The 25,235-nt window shown below is 53.0% G+C and overlaps 1 protein-coding gene across 1 annotated transcript; it reads left to right on the forward strand.

Moving 5' to 3' along the window:
• Positions 1-15,513: 15,513 nt before the first annotated feature.
• On the forward strand, positions 15,514-16,491 carry LOC308228583 (olfactory receptor 14A16-like; the record flags this gene model as incomplete). The annotated part of the gene is made up of 1 exon (XM_080631958.1): positions 15,514-16,491. One exon carries the CDS (start codon positions 15,514-15,516, stop codon positions 16,489-16,491), a length of 978 nt encoding a protein of 325 aa, XP_080488084.1.
• Between the last annotated feature and the right edge of the window lie 8,744 nt (positions 16,492-25,235).

Here is a 25,235-nt window from a genome sequence, read left to right on the forward strand (position 1 = left end):
GGTAAAAACAATGGATGTGGCCTTGGAGACCTATCACAATCGGACCACTATTGCTCTGGTGCAAGTTCTCTGAAATGGTTCAAGTGGTTCAATAGTACTGGGGAGGGCTTTCAATCCCTGATTATCAATATAGGTATTATTAATAGAATTCATATAATTATTAATATAATACAACATTGTGTTTTGCTGGTTAGAGTGTGTCAGGTATCAACGAGGAATTTGTTAATGTATATGTGGAGCCATAAGATAAGCTCCAGAGTGAAACTGGAATCTTTAGGAGAAAAAAAAAGAGAGAAAAATTGCTGCCTGTAGCGATCCCACAAGAAACCAGGAAAGGGGGGAGTGGCCCAGGAGGAGACGAAACAAGGATTACATGGAAAGGGTTGTGAACAGACTCCACAGGTTGCACTGAAAGGGAAAATGCCCTCAGAATCAAAAGAAACACTGGAGATTTAGTGGACCATCAGGACAGGAAGAGAGAATGATTCCTTTAGATGAAGATTGAGGAGGAGCAGGGGAAGATTCGAATCCCTCCCCAGCAGAGCCCCTGGCTACAGTTAGGTTGGGGAATGAGAAGGTAAAATTCCTTCTAGAAACAGAAGCTACTTATTCTGTTATAAATACTTGTAAAGGGCAATTAAGCAAACAAGCAGCTTCAGGCATTGGTGTCACAGGTGGACAGGAACCCGGCCTTCCTTTATGTTTGAGAAATTGGCAAACAGATGTTGAGCCATCAAGTTCTTTGCATGCCTGAGTGCCCCATGCTGGTATTGGATAGAGATTTACTGAGTAAATTACATGTATCCATTAGGGTTAAAGAAAGAAAATTCAGGTCCATGTTCGTAATGAAAAAAAAAAGCTGCGGAGGTAAGAGTTTTTGTTACAGAAACCAGGCACAGAGCCCGATATCCCAGAGGAAGTGGGTATATCCTCAAGTATTATTTAATATATTCATCAACGATTTAGATGAGGGAATTGAGTGTACTGTCAGCAAGCTTGCTGATGACACTAATCTGGGAGGAGTGGCTGACACGCCAGAAGGCTGTGCTGCCATCCAGCGGGACCTGGACAGGCTGGAGAGTTGGGCAGGGAGTAACTTGATGAAATATAACAAGGGAAAGTGTAGAGTCCTGCATCTGGGCAGGAACAACCCCAGGTTCCAGTATAGGTTGGGGAACGACCTGTTAAGAGAGCAGTGTAGGGGAGAGGGACCTGGGGGTCCTAGTGGATGGCAGGATGACCATGAGCCAACACTGTGCCCTTGTGGCCAAGAAGGCCAATGGCATCCTGGGGTGTATTAGAAGGGGGGTGGTCAGTAGGTCGAGAGAGGTCCTCCTTCCCCTCTACTCGGCCCTGGTGAGACCGCATCTGGAATATTGTGTCCAGTTCTGGGCCCCTCAGTTCAAGGACAGGGACCTGCTGGAGAGAGTCCAGCGCAGGGCAATTAAGATGGTGAAGGGAGTGGAGCATCTCCCTTATGAGGAAAGGCTGAGGGAGCTGGGTCTCTATAGTTTGGAGAAGAGGAGACTGCGGGGGGACCTTATTAGTGTATATAAATATATAAAGGGGGAGTGTCATGAGGATGGAGCCAGGCTCTTCTCAATGGCAAACAATGATAGGACAAGGGGTAATGGGTATAAACTGGAACACAAGAGGTTCCACTTAAACTTGAGAAGAAACTTCTTCTCAGTGAGGGTGACAGAACACTGGAACAGGCTGCCCAGAGAGGTTGTGGAGTCTCCTTCTCTGGAGACATTCAAAACCCGCCTGGACACATTCCTAGTTAACCTTATCTAGGTGTTCCTGCTCTGGCAGGGGGATTGGACTAGATGATCTTTTGAGGTCCCTTCCAATCTCTAACCTACTGTGATACTGTGATACTGTGAAGTATGGGCTGCCAAAGCACGAGGACCATCACGAGATGCAGAAGCAGTAACTATTCCTCTATGACAAGAGGACGTAGACTTGAAAGTATCAAACCGTTTGTAGCAGCAGTGGTTTTGACAACAGATCCAGAAGCAGGAGAGCTGACTCACAACTGTTTACAGACCCTAACATAATAGAGCTAAACCAAACATAATAGAGGCTAAAGCCCTGCATTCCTCCTCCCCCAACACATCAGCACAGAAAGCTGAGCTGATGGTGCTACTGAGACTTCTGAAATCGTCACAAAGTCAAAATTTGCTTTTGAGGCACATCAGTTTGATAACACTCCAGAGAATATTGGTAATCACGTTGCTGACAAAGCAGTCGAAGAAGCTGTGGGTGGAGACCTTTCATTACTATTGCCTCATAAGTATCGGAGCTTGGATAATGAAGTTCCAGGTTATCAAACAGAGGATGGGAAATTACCTAGTCTTAGGAGCCAAGAAGCACAATGAAGGATGGTGGGTTACACACATGCCTCCTGCACACAGGAGGCTCCTGCTTTGCACCCACCATGTGTTTCAGGGCAACACTAAAACAGGATTGCAAAGTCAAAGAACCCGTACCTGGATGCGCAGGGCAGGCACGGGAGATGCAGCCTCCCGAGGGAGGGCTCTGCTCTGCACTGGTTCCTGCAGGGCTCTGGCTCCTTCAATAGCCCACGCTCAGCGTGGGGGCCCCGTCACAATGGGCGTCTCCACAGCGACCACCACGGCTTTGTGATGGTGGCAGCATCGTACCCATGGCACTGGGCACCCAGGGGTGCTGCGGGAGTCGCTGCGGGGGGACCAGCCTCTGCCCAGCTGGCTCGGGGAGGTCCGAGCACAGCATGTAGCATATAGCAAGGCACAGCATGTCATAGAAGAGCAGAGCATAGCATAGCTATGGAGAACCCACTGCCCTGACACCTCAGTATCTGGAAGTGAATTCACCCCCAGCCAGCAGTGCGAATCATCGGGGCCCAGGTTCTGGGGAGACGCTGGCTCAGGCGCTCGGCTGTGTCCCATCTGCCTTCACAAACTGCCACCACAATCCGCAAGTGCCCCGTGCCCACTGTGACCAGAGGCTGGGATGCAAAGCAGAGAATTACAAGGGTGTCCCAGTCTCATGGGGAACCCCAAATGTGGTTTTACACAGGACTCTCACACCCTTCAAACGGACACATTCCACACACTTGGACTGAGCACTAGCACCCTCACTACCAATTACTAGTCCTAGTCAAACTCTGCCATGTGCTCATGCTACTTCTGCTGCAGTCCTGCTCTTGTCTATTGAGGCAGATGCCCCTGGAGCCAGTCCTGCAAGAGATACTGATTAATGGTGTGCGGGACAGTGGGAGGGTTTCAAAGACATGCTGGAGGGGCTGGGATTCTGCCATTATTTCTGCTGGGCTGCAATACCCCTTCTCCTTCACAGACAGCTCTAAGATACCCTGAAGAAAAGTCCTAGTTCCAGGGCTGGGCTGAAGCTTCCAGGAAAATTCCACTACCTCATCACATTACAGTGTACATATAAATATATAGAGACACACGTATAAATAAAAGACCTATGAATACTTTAAAGACTGGTTGATCTAGTAGTTAGGTGGAAGAGAATTTTCATCACATGCCTTGTGGGTCCCACCAACCAGGGTCCCAAACGCCAGTGACAGGGTGACGAGAGGCAGCCAAGATGCCATCCCAGGGGGATCAGTCTCCTGAGAGGGGGGAGAATAAAACAACCCAAAAGTGAAACAGCCTGAAGCAAGCACTGCTGTTCCCTCCCTCAGCTGGCAGACACACTGCCTTCCTGCAGTGTCATTGCTCTGCTGAGAGACAGAGTTAAGGCTGAAAATCAACTTTTCTTCGAATCACAGAATCCTTGCATTTGAAAAGACCCTTGAGAACATCGAGTCCAACCATTAACCTGTCCCGAACAAGCCCACACGCTGACCATGACAACATCCCTGTGGGATACCCTGTTTGGATGGTCACCAACAGCAACTGGAACCCAGTCAAATTTTACAACCTACCCTAATTTCACTCATTTCTAATCCATAGTGTTTGTTGTTAAACATTTTGCTCTACATTAGAGCATGGAAGTCAGCTGGACAAGTTAAGTTACTGCAGAAACCCCCTCGCATAGATCATGGGACTTAAACACATTTAACAATCTCTTAATAACTGAGTAAACCAACCAAACATTTCCCTCAATTTATAACTGGAATTCAGCACTACTCTGTTTGGAGGCACAGAGACAAGGGGTGACCACACCACTCTGTGAGAAGGATGGATTGAGGGAGACCTTTGTTGCTTTTTCTCCTAGAACACAGGGGAGGAGGGAATGAAATATTACCTTTAATAACAAAAATACATTCCAGTTACCACGGAAAATATGGAACAATTCCTTTTGGGGTTAGATCTGTAGGGTAGAATTTATCTCCAAAGCAACTCAACCATATACCAAGGAAACAGGCAGGTAATTTTCAGCTGTACTTGCAGTGCCCTGCTGGGAACTGCCCAGCTGGGGACTCCAGAAATAGCTGGGATTTTTTCTCCCAAGAAATCCACCAGTGACAGGAAGGGAACTCACACTCTTCTCTGTGACACCAGGGGTCACTGCTTCAGCTGAGCTCTAACCCCTTTTCAGAATCACACCAACCCACTGTGCATTCAGCACACCAGTAGCTTTTATCAAAACCTGACCTGCCTGGAACACTTCAGTTGTAGAGGCACTAAATATTTATGTACAAGCTTGGGAGGGACCTTAAAGCTCATCCAGCTCCAACCCCAGCCACGGGCAGGGACCCCTTCCACTGGAGCAGCTTGCTCCAAGCCCCTGTGTCCAACCTGGCCTTGAACACTGCCAGGGATGGGGCAGCCACAGCTCCTCTGGGCACCCTGTGCCATCGCCTCAGCACCCTCACAGGGAAGAGCTTCTGCCTAAGAGCTCATCTCAGTCTCCCCTCTGTCAGGTTAAAGCCATTCCCCTTGGCCTGTCCCTACAGGCGCTTGTAAAAAGCCCCTCTCCAGTTTTCTTGTAGGCTTTTTTAGGTATGGGCTTAGTAAGGTCTGCCTGGAGCCTCCTCTTCTCCAGGCTGGACATCCCCAGCTCAAATACAATGACAGACCCTCACTGACACAAAGTCTGTGAGTCAGACAAGGTGCTTGGATACGTAAGTAGCAGGGGATGAAAACTGACATGTCTTTGAAGATAGCAATGGCACAAGTGGAAAAACAACTGTAAAGTAGCAAGGACAGACAAGGTCTGTCATGACCTACACTTGGAGCCCTTTGCAGAGGACAGCAGGCAGTGTATGGCTGCTGAAACACATCCAGGCACCAGCTAACTCACTGTCTCAACACATTGACCATGTCCCTTAGAACATGTCTTTTATATAACTCCAGGGATGGTGACACAACCACTTTTGCGGGCAGCCTATTTCTTGTCCCATCATCAGACAGGACAGTCAGGCCAGGGCAGGCTGGGATCTCCTTTACCCCTGCCAAAGGAAGGGATTCAGTCTGCTCAGTTGAGGCATCTCATCCTAGGATTGTAGCCGTGGGGCTGGAAGTGGACTCAGCTCCCTCCCATGAACACCACAAACCCACAGGAGCTCTCACTTCTTCAGAAGGTGAAAAATGTACTATTATATAGATGATGTCTTAATCAGAGGAGGTTGCCCCAAAGAACTCCATCAACAGCGGTGTGGCAAGCACTCTGTGGTGCAGAAGTTGAAGTTCCATCAAGGAATGTCAGAAGCCAAGTAGAAAGCAGTCAAATCAGGGGGTACTTGGTGGATAGCAGCAGTGCAGTGATTGCTGCCGACACCTGCAGAAAAACAGAACAAGGGCAGATGCCCCAGTCTAGGAAACAATTACAACAGCTTATGGGTCCTCCAGGATACTGGAGGAAACATGGACCTGGATTCTCTATCATTGCTCACCCACTGTACTCACTGTTATGAAAGGGAAAGCCATGGGAATAGAATCCAGAGCATGAGGAAGCAGGAAATACCTAATACAGGAATTAAAACCATACCGGTCACTGGGGCCTGTACCCCGCCACTCCCCCCATAGTAGAATGGGGTTTTGCTGAGCATGGCTCTTCCTGTGACCAATTCAGACTGGCCCTGATTGACCAAAAAGAACTTTAATGTTCAAGTCGCCTCTTTCAAAGACACTGAACCGCACGGAGCGACCCCCCTCCGTTCCAGAGCTCCTGCGGGCCCAGCGACACCCAAGGGATGTGGGGACCCAGCAAAGGCCACGGGCTCTGGCTCAGCTGCAGCAGCTGAGGAGGAGGCCAGGAGCCTCGAGACCTGCCCCTGGGTTCCAGCCTTGGGCACAGAGAGTCCGTGGGGAGAAGGGAGAGGGGACAGGAGGGACACAGGGGGCACAGCTCCAAAGGCAGCAGCGGTGCTGTCACAGAACACACCCACACAAACTCTTCTGGACAGTCAATAAAGCAGAGTCAAACACAGAACCCTTCTGGTGTGCCCCGTGGGGACAGGGATGCCCAAGCCCTCACAGGGTGCCCAGAGAAGCTGTGGCTGCCCCATCTCTGGCAGTGTTCAAGGTTAGCTTGGACAGAGGGGCTTGGAGCAACCTGCTCTACTGGAAGCTGTCCCTGCGCGTGGCAGGCGGTTGGAACTGGATGAGCTTTAAGGTCCCTTCCAGCCCAACCCGGTCTGGGATTCCAGGATTCAGGAATCAAGAGCATGTTGAGGAGAGGATGCTCTCGAAGGGAGGATGGAAAGGGGACTCTCAGGCTTTCCCAGAGCACACAGAGCATTTCCCCGTCTGGAATATAGGAAACACTGGAGTGAGGCCATGCAGCCAAAGGGAGGCAGAGCAGCACTGCTGGGCTGCAGCTGAGGGGTGTCCTAGGCAGAAGTGGGAAAGGAGCAGAGAACAACACAGCCTCCTTGGGTAGAGGATACCCTGCTTGCAATGACAGCAGTGACAAAGCCCCAGTCCCTGCCCATGGAGTTCCTGGGGTGGAAACATGACCATGCCACCTCAGCCAGCACAGAGCCTCTTCCCACATCCCTACTCACATGCAGCACCCACTGCAGTGGCCAAAAAGCCAGGGCAAGAGCCAGGCCCAGCACTCACCTGCCAGCGAGCCCACGGCAATGCTTGCCAGCATCATGGGCAGCACTACATTTGCTGTATCTCTGGAGAAGGGAATCCACAGCGTCTGCACCCAGACTGAATTTAACCCCCCCAAACACCCAAGCAAAAATCTACTTTCACGGATGAGTTGCCCACTGTTTCTGGCTTGGAAAGTGGATTTAGGAGAGATGCAGTGACTGTCAGCGCTCAAACCCACAATTCCACAGGTCCCACACCCAAAGCTCCTTCAAGCTCTCTCGCTGTGGAGAAAGAAGGTTTCTATCTCATCACTCACCCACAACATGCAGCTGCAACTAGCACGTGGCCTCCAGCTGGGACCTGAAGCCCTACAGCCAGTGGTCCCCCTGCTGCAGCCCCATCTGCAGCAAAAAGTTCCTTCTGTTGAACCTCACGTGGTTCTCATGGGGGGAGCGGTGGTGCTGGCTCCATCGAAAGCATAACTGAGGATGGCTCCTTCCTGCTGGGCAGTTTTGTATTCCCAGGTGACAGCTCTGCCACCCTGCAGCAGTGGAACCATCAGACACACGGTGCAGCCCATGGCCAGGACGAGTCTCTCCGATGCCAGCCTGAGGTCAGCGGAGCAGCAGGGAGCGAGTGTGCAGCCTGCAGGAGAAAGGAGACGTCAGTGCAGAGCTCCTGAGGGGCAGCTCCTGCCACTCAGCAGCACTGGGGACTTGAGGATGCCACAGAAGCACGCAATGGTTTGGGTTGGGAAGAAGCTTAAAGCTCATCCAGCTCCAATCCCTGCCATAGGCACGGACACCTTCCACTAGAGGAGCTTGCTCCAAGCCACATCCAATCTGGCCTTGAACACGGCAAGCCATGGGGCAGCCACAGCTTCTCTGGGCACCCTGTGCCACTGTCCCACCACCCTCACAGGGAACAGCTTCTAAGATCTCACCTCAATCTCCTCTCTGTCAGGTTAAAGCCGTTCCCCCTTGTCCCATCCCCACAGGCCCTTCTTCTCCCCACAAGAAATGAGGCCAGATCCCAGGATTTAAGGCAGCCGGAGCTCTTGGCTGCCGGCTCAGCCAGCACAACTTGCACACTGAGTCCAAAGCAGCCACTCTGGGGAAGTCACTTGAGGTGTTCTTGGCAACTCCTAAAGCACCCCAAGATCGCCATCGCCACCCACCTCATTCCATGCTCCTGTATCCACAGGCGACACCGGCTCTGAGACACCAAGACAGGAACCACCAGAGGAGCTGCTCTTGCCTCCACCACCCGTAACTTGTGTTCCATGAGCCAGCTGTGGTCTCCCGGTGCCTCCACTGAAGGGTTCCGTGGGGTTCCCTGGCATCGCACACCTGAACACGGGGAGTTGCAGAATCAGCCAACACTGAGTTCCCCATGTCCATGTTCATTGTGATGCATGAGCTCATTTTGGGCCCATGGGGTGCTCTGGAGGTGCTGTAGGCATTCTCTGGGATTCAGTAGGGGTATCCCTGGATGCTCTGTGAGTGCACAAAGACACAGGGCCTTGGAGCAAACTGCTCTAGGGGAAGCTGTCCCTGCTCGTGGCAAGGGCTGGAGCTGGATGAGCTTTAAGGGGCCTTCCAGCCCAACCCAGTCTGGGATTCCATGATTCCCTGCTGTGCCAATGTCGGTCACTCTCCACTTGTCGTAGGTGGCCGTGACGCCCTGTTCCATTGCCCAGGTTGAGCTGTGACCCCTCGCAGGCTCCACCTCCACACCAAAGGCACGGAGGAGGAGCAGCCCATGAGGGACCTCCCCGAGCTGACTGGGCAAAGGCTGGTCCCCCCATGTCCGCTCCCGGAGCACCCCTGGGTGCCCAGTGCCATGGGCACGATGCTGCCGCCATCACAAAGCCGTGGGGGTCGCTGTGGAGACGCCCATTGTGACGGGGCCCCCACGCTGAGCGTGGGCTATTGAAGGAGCCAGAGCCCTGCAGGAACCAGTGCAGAGCAGAGCCCTCCCTCGGGAGGCTGCATCTCCCGTGCCTGCCCTGCGCATGCAGGTACGGGTTCTTTGACTTTGCAATCCTGTTTTAGTGCTGGCTTGAAACACACGGTGGGTGCGTGTTGTACGGGGAGGAGAAGCTGTCAGGAGATGTGCTGGTGCCATCCCAGCTGTAGGAGCAGGGGATGGGTGAGGAGGAGGCGCTGGGCTCGTTCATGTGCTTGGAGCTGAGCTCTGCCTGCAGAGGTGCTGGGGGCGAAGCAGGAGCCTTCTGTGTGCAGGAGCTGCTGGTGTCAGAGGTGCTGAGAAGGTGTCAGGGCAGAAGAGCTTCTACGTCCCTGTCAGAGCCTGGGGGAGTGCAAGGGTCACCCCAGCTCCCAGGAACCCCTCTTAGTTTCATTCCCCCCCAGGCAGAGGCATGAGCTCATCGCCAGCATCCTCATAGGAAAGATTAAGGGGTAATCCCCCAGCTGCACCCCAAAACCTGACAGGGTCCCCCCATATCTCCAGTTCCCCCCTCCCCGATGATCTGTGGGGTGGTCTCTGGTGGCTGTAGCCCCTCTTTGAGGGCTCCATTGGTCTCCAAAACTACTCTGCCCCCTACAGAGCTTGGGCACATTCCCATGAACCTTCAAATCCCCCAAAACTTCCAGTTCCCTTCTGAACCCCAAATCCCTCCCATTCACTGCCATGGGCCAACAGGGGCACTGAAGAGTCAGGGTACTCCGGGACAAATGTAACCCCGAGTTTTGGGACACTGGCTGTTCCCCAAATCCCTGCACCACCATGGGAACCTTTGGGGATCCCCCCAATGCCCAAATCCCCTCTGAAACCCCAAACTCTTCCCTTCAACACGTCACCACTCTGAGGGAACATTGTTCACCCAATGTGCCCTGGGACCCAGGTAGCCCCTGTTTTCAGCATATGGGGGATCTTCCAATATAATGTGCTTCCTACAGCGAGTTTTGGGGACCCCTGTTGAACCTCGAAATGTTCCTTGAACCCCCAATCCCTCCAAGCATGCAAATTCCTCCCATTTATGGCTACGGGTCTCCCTAGAGCATCCAAGGAGATTTGGCTGCCCTGGGATAGATGGACCCCCTATTTTTGGGAGCGGGGGTGTCCCCCAAATAACTGAGCCACCTCGAGGCATTTTTGGGACCAGCCTGAATCCCCCAAATCCTCCCAGGATCTCTCCAAATCTCCCCAGATTCAATGCCCACAGCTTCAAAGCTGCCCCGGCTCAGCTCAGTGGCAGAAACCTGCTAAAAAAGGGGTGTCCTGAAAAGAGGGGTTCCCCCAGCACCTGCCCTGGGGATCCCCTAAGGTGCTCTGGGACTTCAAATCCACTGGGGGGACCCCAACATTGCTTTGGGTTCAGCAGTGAATTCAGGGGGCCAGAGGGGGTTGATCCACCAAAAGGGGCACCCCAATTAAGGGGCACCCCAAAACCACGCTGCCCCCCCAAAGGGCCCTGGAGGCACCCAAACCAGTTGCGGTGCCACCCAAAATCCGGGGTACCCCAAATCTTCCTGAAGCATCACAAGAGCAGACAGGACCCGCAAATGGGGATCCTGGGGCAGCCCAAAAGTGACCTGCACCCCACCATCACCAAAGGGCCCTCACAAATGAACCCAGGGAACCAAATCCTGGAAGTGCCCCTCAAAGCACCCCCACCCCAAATGGGGATGCCCCCAGAAAGCTGCTCCCCCCAAAGCCACCAGTACCAAAACGCTCCTTGTTGTCCCCAAACCACACCCCATGGGGCATTCCAACGCCCCCACCCCCCAACACCCCCCCCATACCAGGGATTGGGGGGGCAGACCCAGAGTGGGAGGGTGCCTGATTTGGGGTGTCCCCCCGAAAAAGACCAAAGAGGTCTGGTGGGGGAGGAGCAGGAGCACCGGTGGCAGGGACTGGGAGCACTGGGAGGGACTGGGGAGGATTGAGAGGGACTGGGAGCACCTGCAGCAGGTAGTGGGAGCACTGGGAGGGATTGGGAGTTGAGCACGGCTGCAAGAGGGAAGACCTGCAGCAGAGACTGGGAGCACCAGGATATTGAAACCCCAGCAATATCTGGGGCCGTAGTGGCCTATATTGGTTTGTACTGTTACAAACTGGTCTGTACTGCTCCATACTGGGATGTGTAAACTTGCAGATGACACCGAGGGATCTACAGAGGGATCTGGACAGGCTGCATCCATGGGCTGTGGCCAACGGGATGAGGTTCCAGAAGGCAAAGTGCTGGGTCCTGCACTTGGGCCACAACAACCCCCTGCAACGCTCCAGGCTTGGGCAAGAGCGCCTGGAAACTGCTCATGGGAAAGGAGCTGGGGGTGCTGATTGATGGAGCTGAACAGGAGCAGCTTGTGCCCAGGCAGCCAGGAAGCCACCAGCATCCTGGCCTGGATCAGCACCAGTGTGGCAGCAGGGCCAGGGCAGTGGTTGTGCCCTGCACTGGGCGCTGGTGAGGCTGCACCTCAAATCAGCTCTGGGCCCTTAACTAACAAGAGAGACATTGAGGGGCTGGAGTGGGGCCAGAGAAGGGCACCGGAGCTGGTGCAGGGCCTGGAGCACAAGTGTGATGGGGAAGGGCTGAGGGACCTGGGGGGTTCAGTCTGGAGAAGAGAAGGCTCAGGGGGGACCTGATCGCTCCCTACAACTGCCTGAGAGGAGGATGGAGCCAGGAGGGGCTGGGCTCTGCTCCCAAGGAACAAGGGATGGGACAAGAGGAACCAGCCTCAAGCTGCACCAGGGCAGGTTTAGATGGAGCTGAGGAACAATTCCTTCCCCAGAGGGTGCTCAGGCATTGGAACAGGCTGCCCAGGGCAGGGCTGCAGTCACCGTCCCTGTGAGTATTCACACACCGTGTAGATGAGGCCCTCAGTGCCATGGGTTAGTGGTGGCCTCGGCAGTGCTGGGGTGTCCTGCGTTTAGCAGTAGCAGTCATTTTTTCTCCTTCTTAGTACCTGGTGCAGCGCTGTGTTTTTGACTTTCAGCCTGGGAACAGAGCTGATAACACTGACGTTTACCCTGACCAAGGACTTTGTGAGTCTCATGCTCTGCCAGGGAGGAGGGGAAGCAGGGAGGAAGCGGGGACAGGACACCTGACCCAAACTAGCCAGAGGTATTCCATACCACAGCACGTCATGCCCGGGATGTAACTGAGAGCTCCCCGGAAGGGCGAGTTCCCTGCTGGGTGGGTGTGAGGTATCGGTCGATGGGTTTTGAGGTGTTGTATTGTCTTCCCTTGTTATTTCCTTTATCATTATTATTATTGGTGGTACCAGTAGTGATTTGTGTTATACCTTAGGTACTAAACTGTTCTTATCTCAACCCCTGGGAGTTACATTCTTTCGATTCTCCTCCCCATCCCTCCAAGACGGGGGGGGAGTAGAAGCTGTGTGGCTGACTTGCCAACAGGGCTTAAACTACGACATGGGTTAAGGATAGGACTGGAAGAGCTTAAAGGTCTTTTCCAACCTGGTTGATTCTATGACTCTAGAATCCTTTTTGCTGAGCGATTGGTGAACCAGGTATTTTCTGTCAGTGAAGGGAGATGCTCCTAAACCTGGTGAGGGTTTGAAAGGTTGTTGTAACACTGATGCCTCTGTATTTGCAAGCATCTGGAGTAGTCTGGAAACTTCATTCTGTCCTTCAGGCAATTTCAGTTCCTCTGCAACCCCCGATGGGTAGGCATGCCATTTTCTGCCAGTGGGTTTGTGCAACTCCATCCTGAGGAGCAGTTCCCTTTGGGATACTGTCAAGTTAACTGAATGGATTGAATGGATGGTTTGTACTGCTTGTTCTTGATCCATGTTCTCACTTTGTTTTACTGCCAAAATTAAAGTCAAGAATCTCTTTTCCCACCAGAATATGTCGGTTTAGTGTCTTATAAAGAGGCGACTTGGACGTTAAAGTTCTTTCTGCTTCATCAGGGCCAGTTTGAATAGGTCACAGGAAGAGCCATGCTCAGCAAAACCCCATTCTTCTATGAGAGGGTGGAGGGGGTGTGCAGGCCCCAGTGACCGGTATGGTTTTAATTCCTGCATTAGGTATTTCCTGCTTCCTCATGATCTGGAACCAATATGCATGGTTTTCCCTTTTGTAACAGTAAGTACAGTGGCTGAGCAATGATAGAGAATCCAGGTCCATGTTTCCTCCAGTATCCTGCAGGACCCATAAGCTGTTGCAATTCCTTCCCAGACTGGGGCATCTGCCCTTGTTCTGTTTTTCTGCAGGTGTCGGCAGCAATCACTGCACTGCTGCTATCGACCAAGTACCCCCTGATTTGACTGCTTTCTGCTTGGTTTCTGACATTCCTTGGTGGAACTTCAACTTCTGCACCATGGAGTGCTTACACACTGCTGTTGCTGCAGCTATTTGGGGCAACCTCCTCTGATTAAGACATCATCTATAGAATGGTACATTTTCACCTTCTGAGGAAGTGAGACCTCCCGCGGGTTTGTTGTGTTCATGGGAGGGAGCTGAGTCCCCTTCCAGCCCCTCGGCTACAATCCCAGGATGAGATGCCTCAACTGAGCAGGCTGAATCCCTTCCTTCAGCAGGGGTAAAGTTGATCCCAGCCTGACCTGGTCTGGCTGTCCTAATGATGGGACAAGAAACAGGCTGCCTGCTGGAGTGGTTATGTCACCATCCATGGAGATATAAAAAAGACGTTCCAAGGGACAAGGTTCATATGTTGACTTGCCAGTGTTTGGTTAATGGTGGACTCGATGTTCTTAAGGGTCTTTTCCAAACTAAATGGTTCCATGATTCTACAAAATCCTGTTCAGACCAAACTCTGTCTCTCAGCAGAGAAATGACACTGCAGGCAGGCAGTGTGTCTGCCAGCTGAGGGAGGGAACAGCAGTGCTTGCTTCAGGCTGTTTCCCATGGGGTTCCCCTGGAGCCCCAGGGAGCCCTGGAGGAAGCCCAGCGGGACAGAGGCAGAGCCACCTTGGGCTGGGCCTCTGCTGCTGAGCTGGGCCGGGCTCCTGGGATGCAGACAGATGCTGGCAAGCGGGCAGTGCTGCAGAGAGACAGCTCTGGCCAGGAGCAGGGCTGGGGCAGTGCCTGCAGGCACCCAGGGGAGACCTGCGAGCCTCAGAGAGCTTAAAGGCACTTGGCAGTGGAGGATGCTGAGAGCTCCCTGCAGGAGAAACCTTCCCAGCCCTGTGCATGGTAAGGCTCCGGGTGCAGGGCAATGCAGCTGCAGTTCCTGGAGAGATCTCCTCAAGCTGCTGCCTCGGACAGTCCATGGGATCTGTCAGGAGGACTCTCTTGGGTTCTCTGTGTAGATAAGGAGCAGGATGTGCTGCAGAGCAGGGCTTCCCTCTGCACCATGCGAGGGACAGGACAAGGCAGGTCCCTTGTGCCGGGGCTGGCTGCAGGCTGTGAATGTGGGTGTGCAGCCAGGGGTGCCCAGCGCTGTCCTTGGGAGCAGGGTCCCTGCAGCCCAGGGGCTGTGTGCAGGGGCAGGGACTCTGCTGCCTGCCAGGGTCAGCACTCAGCCTGCCCGGGAGCTCCCCACGGTGCTGGGGGAGAGAAGCTGGGAGGGAAGGAACAACCCCTGGTAGGGAAGCAAAACTGTTCTTGTGCACTGGAGAGGGTGCTGTGTGGGACAGGGCTGCTCAGAGCTCCGCATCACTCTGAGCACATTTGCAGAGGGTCCTGCTGAAAGACACTGAGGCAGCATTTACCTGACAGGTAAGGATCCTGAGCTTTGATGTTTTCCACTCTTGGTGGGCAGGTTGGGCAGTGGGAGCTGGGAATTTCCTTCTCTGCTTTGGAGAAGGCACCGAGAGTCTTGTCAGGACTTGTGTGAGCTGCTCCTGAGCCCCTGCAGAGGCAGAGCTGCCCCTGGGCAGAGCCCTGCTGCCGGGAGGGGTGTGCAGGGCAGAGCTGAGCACACAGCCCATGGGATGGGCTCTGGGAGCACTGAGAGGGAGCAGAGCTGGGCCCAGAGCAGCAGCTCCTGGCAGGGACAGCTCCAGGCGGCAGAGACATGGGCAGGGAGTGGGGGGAAAGTGCAGCCCAGGCCTGGGGAGGGTGCGTTCAGGCAGCTCTCTTGGTGTCTGGCACTGGAGGTGGCTGCTGGCCATGCTCTGCTGGGCACAGTCCTTTGCTTCTCCCCATGAGTGCTCCGTGATCTGCCCTTTGAAACCGTACTCCCCTGCTCTCAGCACAGGACAGGTGTTTGTGGGGGATTGAAGATCAATTTGTGTGTGAAGGCATCTTACAGGCAGCGCAAGTGTAAGTGGAGGAAAAATGGGAAAGGACTGATGGACACTGCAGCTCTCCTGGCTCTGCACTAAGCTGCAAAGAGCTGAGACTTTTTGCCTGATGCAATGCTCTTCTGATTGTACCTAGGAAGAAGCCTCAGCAGTTACTGACATCACTGGTGATAACGCTGAGCCTCTCCTCTCCTACTAAAATGTGTTCAGAGTCGTGAGTGCGTAAATTGAACTTCTGTATCTGACATCTCTCCTGTCCTAACCTGTCACTGCCTTTTTCTCCTCTGACACTGCCCCATGCCCAGAGGCAGCACATGGCCAACAGCAGCTCCATTACCCACTTCCTCCTCCTGCCATTCGCAGACAGGCGGGAGCTGCAGCTCTGGCACTTCTGGCTCTTCCTGGCCATCTCCCTGGCTGCGCTCCTGGGCAACGGCCTCATCATCACCAGCACAGCCTGCGACCAGCACCTCCACACCCCCATGTACTTCTTCCTCCCCAACCTCTCCCTGCTGGACCTGGGCTGCATCTCCACCACTGTCCCCAAATCCATGGCCAATTCCCTCTGGGACACCAGGGCCATCTCCTACACAGGTTGTGCTGCACAGGCCTTTTTCTTTCTATTTTTTATCATAGCTGAGTTTTCTATCCTCACTGTCATGTCCTACGACCGCTACGTTGCCATCTGCAAGCCCCTGCACTACGGGAGCCTCCTGGGCAGCAGAGCTTGTGTCCACATGGCAGCAGCTGCCTGGGGCGCTGGGTTTCTCACTGCTCTGCTGCACACAGCCAATACATTTTCACTGCCCCTCTGCCGAGGCAATGCTGTGGAGCAGTTCTTCTGTGAAATCCTCCAGATCCTCAAGCTCTCCTGCTCACATTCCTACCTCAGGGAAGTTGGGCTGCTTGTGATTGGAGTCTGTATAATATTTGGCTGTTTTGCTTTCATTGTGGGGTCCTATGTGCAGATCTTCAGGGCTGTGCTGAGGATCCCCTCTGAGCAGGGCCGTCACAAAGCCTTTTCCACGTGCCTCCCTCACCTGGCTGTGCTCTCCCTCTTTGTCAGCACTTCAGCATTTGCCTACCTGAAGCCCCCCTCCATCTCCTCCCCATCCCTGGATCTGGTGGTGTCAGTGCTGTACTCGGAGGTGCCTCCAGCAGTGAACCCCCTCATCTACAGCCTGAGGAACCAGGAGCTCAAGGATGCTGTGAGGAAGCTGGTGACTGGATGTGTTTCAGCAGCCATACACTGTCGCCTTGACCCTGGAAAGAGCTCCCAGTGTAGGTCATGACAGGCCAAGTCTGTCTTTCCTGCCTTACACTTAGTTTTTTTTCCACTTACGATGTTGCTGTCTTCAAAGACATGTCAGTTTTTAATGCTTGCTACTTTAGCATGTACTTACCTTGTCTGACTCACAGAATTTTTGTCAATGGGGGTCTCTCATTTTATTTATGTAAAATAAATGATCCTGCAGCAACTTCTTCTGTGTGCTATGTCCCCACATGGCAGGAATGAAGGGGAACGAAATCAGCTTTCTGGCTGCTCCAGCTCTGGGATGGCTGCTCTGTGCCTGGAGCAGGAAGAGCTCTTGGGGAGCCCAAGGGCCGGGGCTGTTGTGCTGGTGTGGGGAGATGGGATGGCATGGGGGGGCTGCAGAGCTCTCAGGGTGTCCTGGGCAGGAGAGCAGGGGACACAGGTGCCTCCTTTCCCTTTTGTCCTGCACGTTCACCCCTCTGCGGGGCTGGCTCCTCACTGACCCCCAGGAGCTGCTGTGCCCTGCACAGGGGCTGAGGCTGTGTGCGACTGCCCCGAGCACCCTGCAGGGGCTCTGCTGTGGGGCCAGCCCCGACCGCACTGTGCTGGGGAGAGGGCATTGGTGCTGCAGAGAGGCAGGGGAGGTGGGAGAGCTTGGAGGGAGCTGGGCTGGGCTGGGCAGTACCTGGGAGAGGACAACATCAGTGTCTGTGACGTACTGCATGGCCATGGCGGGGGAGGGCTCACACCAGAGTGTTGTGGTGCAGAATGAGGGCTTGTGGAAGGGATCTCAGACCTGCAGGTGCAGGACAGAGGAGGCTGGTCTGCGCCCTTGGTGGCAGGAGCACACCAGGAATCAGTCCCAGGTCCATCGCCACCACCCAGCCATTGCCCATCTCTCTCTGGCCATTGACAGTCCTGGCCACTCACCCCAGTTTATGGGTGAGGTTTGCTGTGGGGCCATTTCCATCCTCCTGCTGGGATCAGGGCTTGGGTCAGGGCAATGGCCAGCCCTGCCTGGCCTCTCTCCTGGCCAGAGCATGGCAGACCCTAGAGCAGCGCTGTCTGTGAAGCCCCACAGGGAACATGGGCTCTCCTGGACCTTGGAGAGGCTGCCCAGCAGGGAGGCAATGGGGTAACAACACATCAAGGGCTGCTGTGGGCACTATGTCAGAGGGCCAGAAAAGCAGCTGCCAAGGGGTGACTGCAAGCAGAGGTACAGACAAGGGGTTTCTATGCATTGCCATTGCTGTGCAGGTGGGACTTTGGCAAAGGCAGAGCTCACGTGGAGCTGGTGGCTGCAAGAAAAGTCAAGAGAAAGGAGAAGAGCTTCAATTGCTGTGTTAGAGACTGTCATGGTTTAAGCCCACGCCGTAACTGAGAGCCACGCAGTCTACTTCCCCACCAAACACACCTTTCTTCCCCCTGTTCCTGGAGGGACGGGGAGGAGAATCAGAAGAATGCAACTCTCATGGGTTGAGATAAGAACAGTTTAGTAGCTAAGGTATAACACAAACCACTACTGCTACCACCAATCATAATAATGATAAAGGAAATAACAAGGGGAGAGAATACAACACCTCACAACCCATCGACCGATACCTCGCCCCTACCCTACAGTGCACTCGCCCTTCCGGGTAACTCTCAGTTCTACATCCCGGGCATGACGTGCTGTGGTATGGAATACCTCTTTGGATAATTTGGGTCAGATTTCCTGTCTCCTGGCTTCCCCTCCTCCCTGGCAGAGCATGAGGCTCAGAAAGTCCTTGGTCAAACTAAACATTCTGACAGCAACTAAAAACATTGGTTTTATCAGCGCCGTTCCTAGGCCGAAAGTCAAGAACACAGCGCTGCACCAGCTACTAAGAAGGAGAAAAAACGACTGCTACTGCTGAACCCAGGACAGAGACCAAGGCTGAAGAAGGAAAATGCAAAGTTGCTGCTGAATGGGCAGGGGGATTTAAAAACAGAAGACACTGATGTTGGTACTGAGGGACTCGGTGCCCTCTTTAGATGAGCCTTTACTGAAACATTCTCCAAGGCCACTGCTCAATTGAGGGGCTCCAGGAGCAGGAGAGCCAGGAAATCCCAGAAAGACAAATGCCAGTTTCTGCCTCTGCAGGGGACACCCCTGCAATGGCCCAGGCTGGGGCTGCCTGGCTGGGAGCAGCCCATGGGAAAGGTCTGGGTGGGCAGGAGCTGGACAGGAGGCAGCGTGCGCCCTGGCAGCAAAGAGGACAGCAGCATGGCGGGCTGTATGACCAGGAGCAGGGCAGGAGAACAAGGGAAGGGATGCTCTGGAATACTCCATCCAGGTTTCAGATCCCCAGTTCAGGAATGCTATTGGAAAGCAGGAGTGGGTTTATCAGTGAGCCCTCAGGACAGGCAGGGACTGGAGCAGGGTGCCTGTGCGGAGAGGCTGGGGGAGCTGGGCTTGTCCAGCCTGGAGAAGGGAAGGCTGATGGGGACCTGAGATCTTGGGAAGGGAAGGCTGTCAGGGACTGGCTGCCTGTACCAGCAAGGAGGACATGGAGAATACAGAGCCAGGCTCCTCACCATGGTGCCTGTTGGGAGGACAAAAGGCAATGGGGGATTTTCAAGCAATTGCTAGGGGAAATCCCATGGGCAAGGCTGCTTGAAGGAAAAGGGGCCCATGATAGTTGGTTGACATTCAAGAATTGCTTATTCCAAGCTCAAGAGCAGAGCATCCCGACACGTAGGAAGTCAAGGAAGAGGGCCAGGAGACCTGCGTGGCTAAATAAGGAACTGCTGGGTATGCTCAAGTGGAAGAGGAGAGTTTATAGGTCATGGAAGGAGGGGCTGGCCACTCGGGAGGAATATAAGGCTGCTGCTAGAGGATGTAGGAAGGCAGCTAGGATGGCTAAGGCCGCCTTAGAATTAAATCTGGCCAGAGGGGTCAAGGACAACAGAAAGAGCTTTTTCAAATACATAGCTGATAAAACTAACACCAGAGGCAAGGTTGGCCCACTGGTGAATGGGATGGGTGCCCTGGTGACAGAAGATACAGAGATGGCAGAGTTATTGAATGCCTTCTTTGTCTCAGTCTACTCTGCCAGTGGCAGTCCTGAAGAGCCCTGTACTCCTGAGACCTCAGATGAAGTCAGGTCACTGGAGCAGTTTGCCTTAGTCGATGAGGAATGGGTTAGGGACCAGTTGAGCAATCTGGACATCCATAAATCAATGGGTCCCAGGGGAGGCTTTGTCAGTAACAGCCCTCAGTGGGGCCCATTAATGCTGAAGGGACTTGGGGCTTTGTTTCTGTCTTGAACATCTTGGGAGGTTTCTTTGGTCTCCTCTCAGCACCTGAGGCTCATGGACTCAGCCCAAATACACCATGGGGCTCATGAAACCCTGAGGAGCCATGTCTCACCCTGTGGTTTTTGTCAAGTCTTCCAGATTGTCTTGCAGGGAATTGGGGAGGTTTCTGAGTGCAGGAAGATTACAAAGGGCATCTGATAAAAGTTATTTGAAAGGGTTTGTTTTATCACTTTTCAGTTTAGAAATTTCTATTTCTATTCACTGCGGGATGGAGGGATGTGGGCAGGGGAGGGAAAGGCAGCGCAAGGGACGTGACCACGCCAGGGACTGTCACAGACCGGGTCACAAAGGGCCCCGCTGTGACCCCGCCGCCAAGGGCAGGAGGCGCAGGGCGTCCAGTGCAGGCTGGACCTGGAGCTGGGATAGTCCCTGTGCCAGGAGCTGTCCTGCTCTCGGGAACCTTCTCTGCAGCTCTCTTTGTACCCAGCCGGGATGTGCTGGGCTTCCTCCATCTGCCATGGCCCTCAGTGGGGAACGGGGGCACTTGCTGGATCTGCTGCTGCACGTCTGAAGGGAAATGGACTTGGAGCTGTGCCTCATTGTGCTTCACAGGGGAATGGTTCAGAGAAGTCGTCCTTGTGGGGATAACTGAAAGGGCCTTATTAATGGCCAGTGGTAATTAATCAGGGACTGAATGAAAATCAAATGGGAATCCAGTGCTGATTAAGCAATAAGTGAGTTTTATTTCAACAGTGGTTTCACAATGATTTAAAGATGATGTAAATCATTATTTATGTGATGATTTAGATAATGAGTTTTCCTTCCAGCACCTAACGGGATGCCTACAAGAAAGATGGAGTGGGATTCTTTTAAAGGGTGTATAGTGATAGGACAAGGGGGAACGTATTTAACTTGACAAAGAGGTAAGATGAGATGAGATCTTAGGAAGCTCTTCTCTGTGAGGCTGGTGGGGCACTGGCACAGGATTCCCAGAGGAGCTGTGGCTGCCCCATTCCTGGCAGTGTTCAAGGCCAGGCTGGGCACAGGGGCTTGGAGCAAACTGCTCTAGTGGAAGGTGTCCCTGCCTGTGGCAGGGGTTGGAGCTGGACAAGCTTTAAGGTCCCTTCGCCCCAACCCATCCCGTGGCTCGGGGATTCCATGTTGGGCAGCTGCTCCATGAGGAAAGGTCCTGCCCCACACAGGGATTGCCCGCCACCGCCCTCTGCCATGGCTGGCTGCGCCATGAGCATGTGCTGGAGCCCAGACTACAGCTCCTGGCATGCCCTGCGTGGGAGAGCCGCGCGCTCTTTGGCTGCGTCGGATGCGGGACCGCGCACTGGAAGTGACTGGGAGGATGCAGGGGCACACTGGGAGCAACTGAGATGACACTGGGATGAACTGGGAGAGACTGGCAGCGTGCTGGGATCATGCATGACTGGGATCACACTGAGATCAACTGGGACTGCACTTAAGGTGGCTGGGAGTGACTGGGATATACTGGGAGCTACTGTGACTATGCTGAGGGTAAGTGGGGCCACACTGGGTACGACTGAGATCACAGAGAGAGAAACCCAGAGACCCCATAGTGACCCCACATAGACTCCCCACAGAGACCCCTCCAGACAGACACACCAATAGAGACACCCATAGACCCCCCAGTGAGACCACCATGTCCCCCATGTGTCCCTATGTCCCACATGTCCCCCAGGACGCCATCCCGGCCAGTGAGTGCTCCAGGAGATCCGGCGGTACCAGAGCAGCACCCGCCACTGCTGTACCCCACGGCCTTCACCCTCCCTGAGACTTTGAATCACCCTGAAACACCCACCAAAACACCCTCAAACATGCCTGAAACCTCCCAAGACTCCCCCAAGCACCTCAACATATCCTCAAACACCCTCAAAACACCCCACAAGTCACCCTGAAACAGGCCAAAACACAGAGACCCACCCACCAAAACACCCCCAAACCTTCCCAAACATCCAGAAACATAAAACATCCAAATATTGGAGGGACGGTATGGCCCGGCACAAGCAATCCAGGAGGTTCCTCGACTGTGGGGAAGACAACTTCCTTCTGCAAGTAATAGAAGAGCCGACAAGCAGAGGTGCCATGCTTGACCTCGTGCTCACCAACTGGGAAGGACTTGATGGAAATGTGATGCTCCAGGGCAGCCTTGGTTGCAGCGATAATGAGATGGTCGAATTTGAGATCCTCAGCACAGTGAGAAGAGCGTGCAGCGAGCTCACTGCCCTGGACTTCAAGAGAGAAGACTTTGGCCTCTTCAGGAACCTGCTTAGTAAGGTTCCATGGGATATAGGCCCAGAGGGCAGGGGTCCCAAGACTGTTGGTTGATATTCAAAGATCACCTACTACAAGCTCAGGAGTGTTGCATCCCAACTAGAAGGAAGTGCAGCAGGAGGTCCAGGAGACCTCCATGGATGGCTAAGGAGCTGCTGAGAAAAATTTGAAGGAAAAAAGAGGCTTATAAAAGGTGGAAGCAAGGACAGGCAGTCTGGGAAGAATACAGGGATGTAGTCTGGGAAGCTAGGGAGCAGGTTAGGAAAGCTAAGGCCCAGTTAGAATTAAACTTGGCTAGGGATGTTAAGGATAATAAGAAGGGATTCTATAGGTACGTAGCGAGTAAAAGACAGACTAGGGACAACGTAGGCCCCCTCAGGAAGCTTTCAGGAGAACTGGCTACCCTGGATTTGGAGAAGGCTGAGGTTCTTAATGACTTCTTTGCCTCAGTCTTCACTGGCAAAATCTCTGACCGCACCACCCAAGTCTTGGAAGGCAGCCGCAGGGACTGTGAGAATGAGGACCCTAGGCCCACTGTAGGGGAGGATCTGGTTCGAGACCATCTTATAAACCTGAACATACACAAGCCCACGGGACCTCATGAAATCCATCCACGGGTCCTGAAGGAGCTGGCAAATGAAGTTGCTAAGCCACTGGCCATCATAGTTGAAAAATCATGGCAGTCAGGTGAAGTTCCCAATGACTGGAAAAAGGGAAATATAACCCCCATTTTCAAGAAGAGGAAAATGGATGAGCCAGGGAATTACAGAGCAGTCAGTCTCACCTCTGTGCCTGGCAAACTCTTGGAGCAGATTCTCCTGGAAGGCATGCTAAGGCACATGAAAAACAAGGAGGTGCTTGGTGACAGCCAGCATGGCTTCACTAAGGGGAAATCCTGCCTGACCAATTTGGTGGCCTTCTATGATGGGGCTACGAAACTGATGGACAGGGGCAGAGCAGTTGACATCATCTACGTGGACTTGTGCAAAGCGTTTGTGATAAACACATAAGTGTATTGGCTTTCACAAATCATAGTTGTTGCTATGTGGATAGAACTGTATGAGTTCACAATAACAGAAAAAAAGTTCGTTAAAGACACAAAATTAGACAAGAAGTTGAAAATGGCCAGAACTTTTGAGCAAAACACAGTCACATAGCAAAAGAGTTTGTAAAGGTAAAAGAAAAAGGGGGGGGCTTGATATGAGAAAAGCTAGTGCCTGGAAAACATAGGGTTCAAGTACTTCTAGCTTAACTTAGGTTGAAGAAAGAGAACAATGTTTGTGTTGTAAGTCTGTGGAATTCAGTGGCCCCACTAAATGGGAGTAAATTGCTTCACACCATTCTTCTAAAGCACCTTTAGCTTTAAAGAATAATGTTTGTGTTGTAGGTCTCTGGTGAGATAACAAGATTTAGTGGCCCCAGCAAACATGAATGAATCATTTCACACCATCCTTCTACTTATCAGCTAGTTTAGAGACAGTGCCTCCCAAACATCTGCTAGCTTTGAATACTCCTTGTCTGCCCATCCTGCAATAAATTTTGCAGGAAGGTCACACTGTTCTAAATCTTTGCTAGCTAGCAGAAGAATTACAGATATGGCTGGTTTCAGCTAGTTTTTGTGATTACTGCGGAGAACCAACTGTACCAAAGGTGAAAAGTACACCACAAGGAAGACTGCTTACTTCATCTTGAAGACCCCTACTCACATGAGGAAGACTGCTTACTTCATCCTCAAGACCCTTGCCCACAATCACCGGAGAGCAGTGCACAGACGCTAGGAGGAGGAGACTTATGATAATAAGGTCCTGGAGCTAGTTACAATATTCCCCGCCTATAGGCGGGAATTATGAATATGTATATGACTAATGCAATAGTGAAAGTATGTAAACCTGTAACAAATGCTAATCTCTGCGCCTCTGGCTACGGGCACAAGCCCAGACCTGCTGCTTTTGCTTTATTGACTTTGTCCCTCAATAAAACCCTGTTATCTTTATTAGAGGTGTGAGCTCGTATTTTACACGTTTGACACTGTCCCACATGACATCCTTGTCTCTAAATTGGAGAGACACCAATTTGATGGGTGGACCATTCGGTGGATAAAGAACTGGCTGGATGGCCGCATGCAAAGAGTTGTGGTCAATGGCTCGATGTCTGGCCGGAGACCGATAACGAGTGGTGTCCCTCAGGGATCGGTGTTGGGACAGGTCTTGTTCAACATCTTTGTCGCTGACATGGACAGTGGGATTGAGTGCGCCCTCAGCAAGTTTGCCGATGACACCAAGCTGTACGGTTCGGTGGATACCCTGGAGGGAAGGAATGCCATCCAGAGGGACCTTGACACGCTTGTGAGGTGGGCTGATGCCAACCTTATGAAGTTTAACCATGCCAAGTGCAAGGTCCTACACCTGGGTCGAAGCAATCCCAGGCACAGCTACAGGTTGGGCAGAGAAGAGATTCAGAGCAGCCCTGCGGAGAAGGACTTGGGGGTGTTGGTCAATGAGAAAATGAACGTGAGCTGGCTGCAGTGTGCGCTCGCAGCCCAGAAAGCAACCGTATCCTGGGCTGCATCCAAAGGAGTGTGACCAGCAGGTCGAAGGAGGTGATCCTGCCCCTCTACTCTGCTCTCATGAGACCTCACTTGGAGCATTGTGTGCTGTCTTGGTGTCCTCAACATCAAAAGGACATGGAACTGTTGGAGCAAGTCCAGAGGAGGGCCACGAGGATGATCAGGGGACTGGAGCACCTCCCGTATGAAGACAGGCTGAGAAAGTTGGGGCTGTTCAGCCTGGAGAAGAGAAGGCTGCGTGGAGACCTCATAGCAGCCTTCCAGTATCTGAAGGGGGCCTACAAGGATGCTGGAGAGAGACTCTTCACTAGGGACTGTAGTGATAGGACAAGGGATAAAGGGTTCAAACTTAAAGAGGGGAAGTTTAGATTGGAGGTAAGGAAGAAATTCTTTACTGTGAGAGTGGTGAGGCACTGGAATGGGTTGCCCAGGGAAGCTGTGAATGCTCCAGCCCTGGCGGTGCTCAAGGCCAGGTTGGATGAGGCCTTGGGTGACATGGTTTAGTGGGTGTTGTCCCTGCAGGGGGGGTTGGAATTAAATGATCTTAAGGTCCTTTCCACCCCTAAATATTCTACGCTTCTATCCAAAATGCCTCCAAATACCCCAAACACCAAAGAAGCTCCCCTGTAACACTT

This window comes from Psittacula echo, assembly GCF_963264785.1.
Source record: "Psittacula echo genome assembly, chromosome: 19".
In the NCBI taxonomy this organism is placed as follows: domain Eukaryota; kingdom Metazoa; phylum Chordata; class Aves; order Psittaciformes; family Psittacidae; genus Psittacula; species Psittacula echo.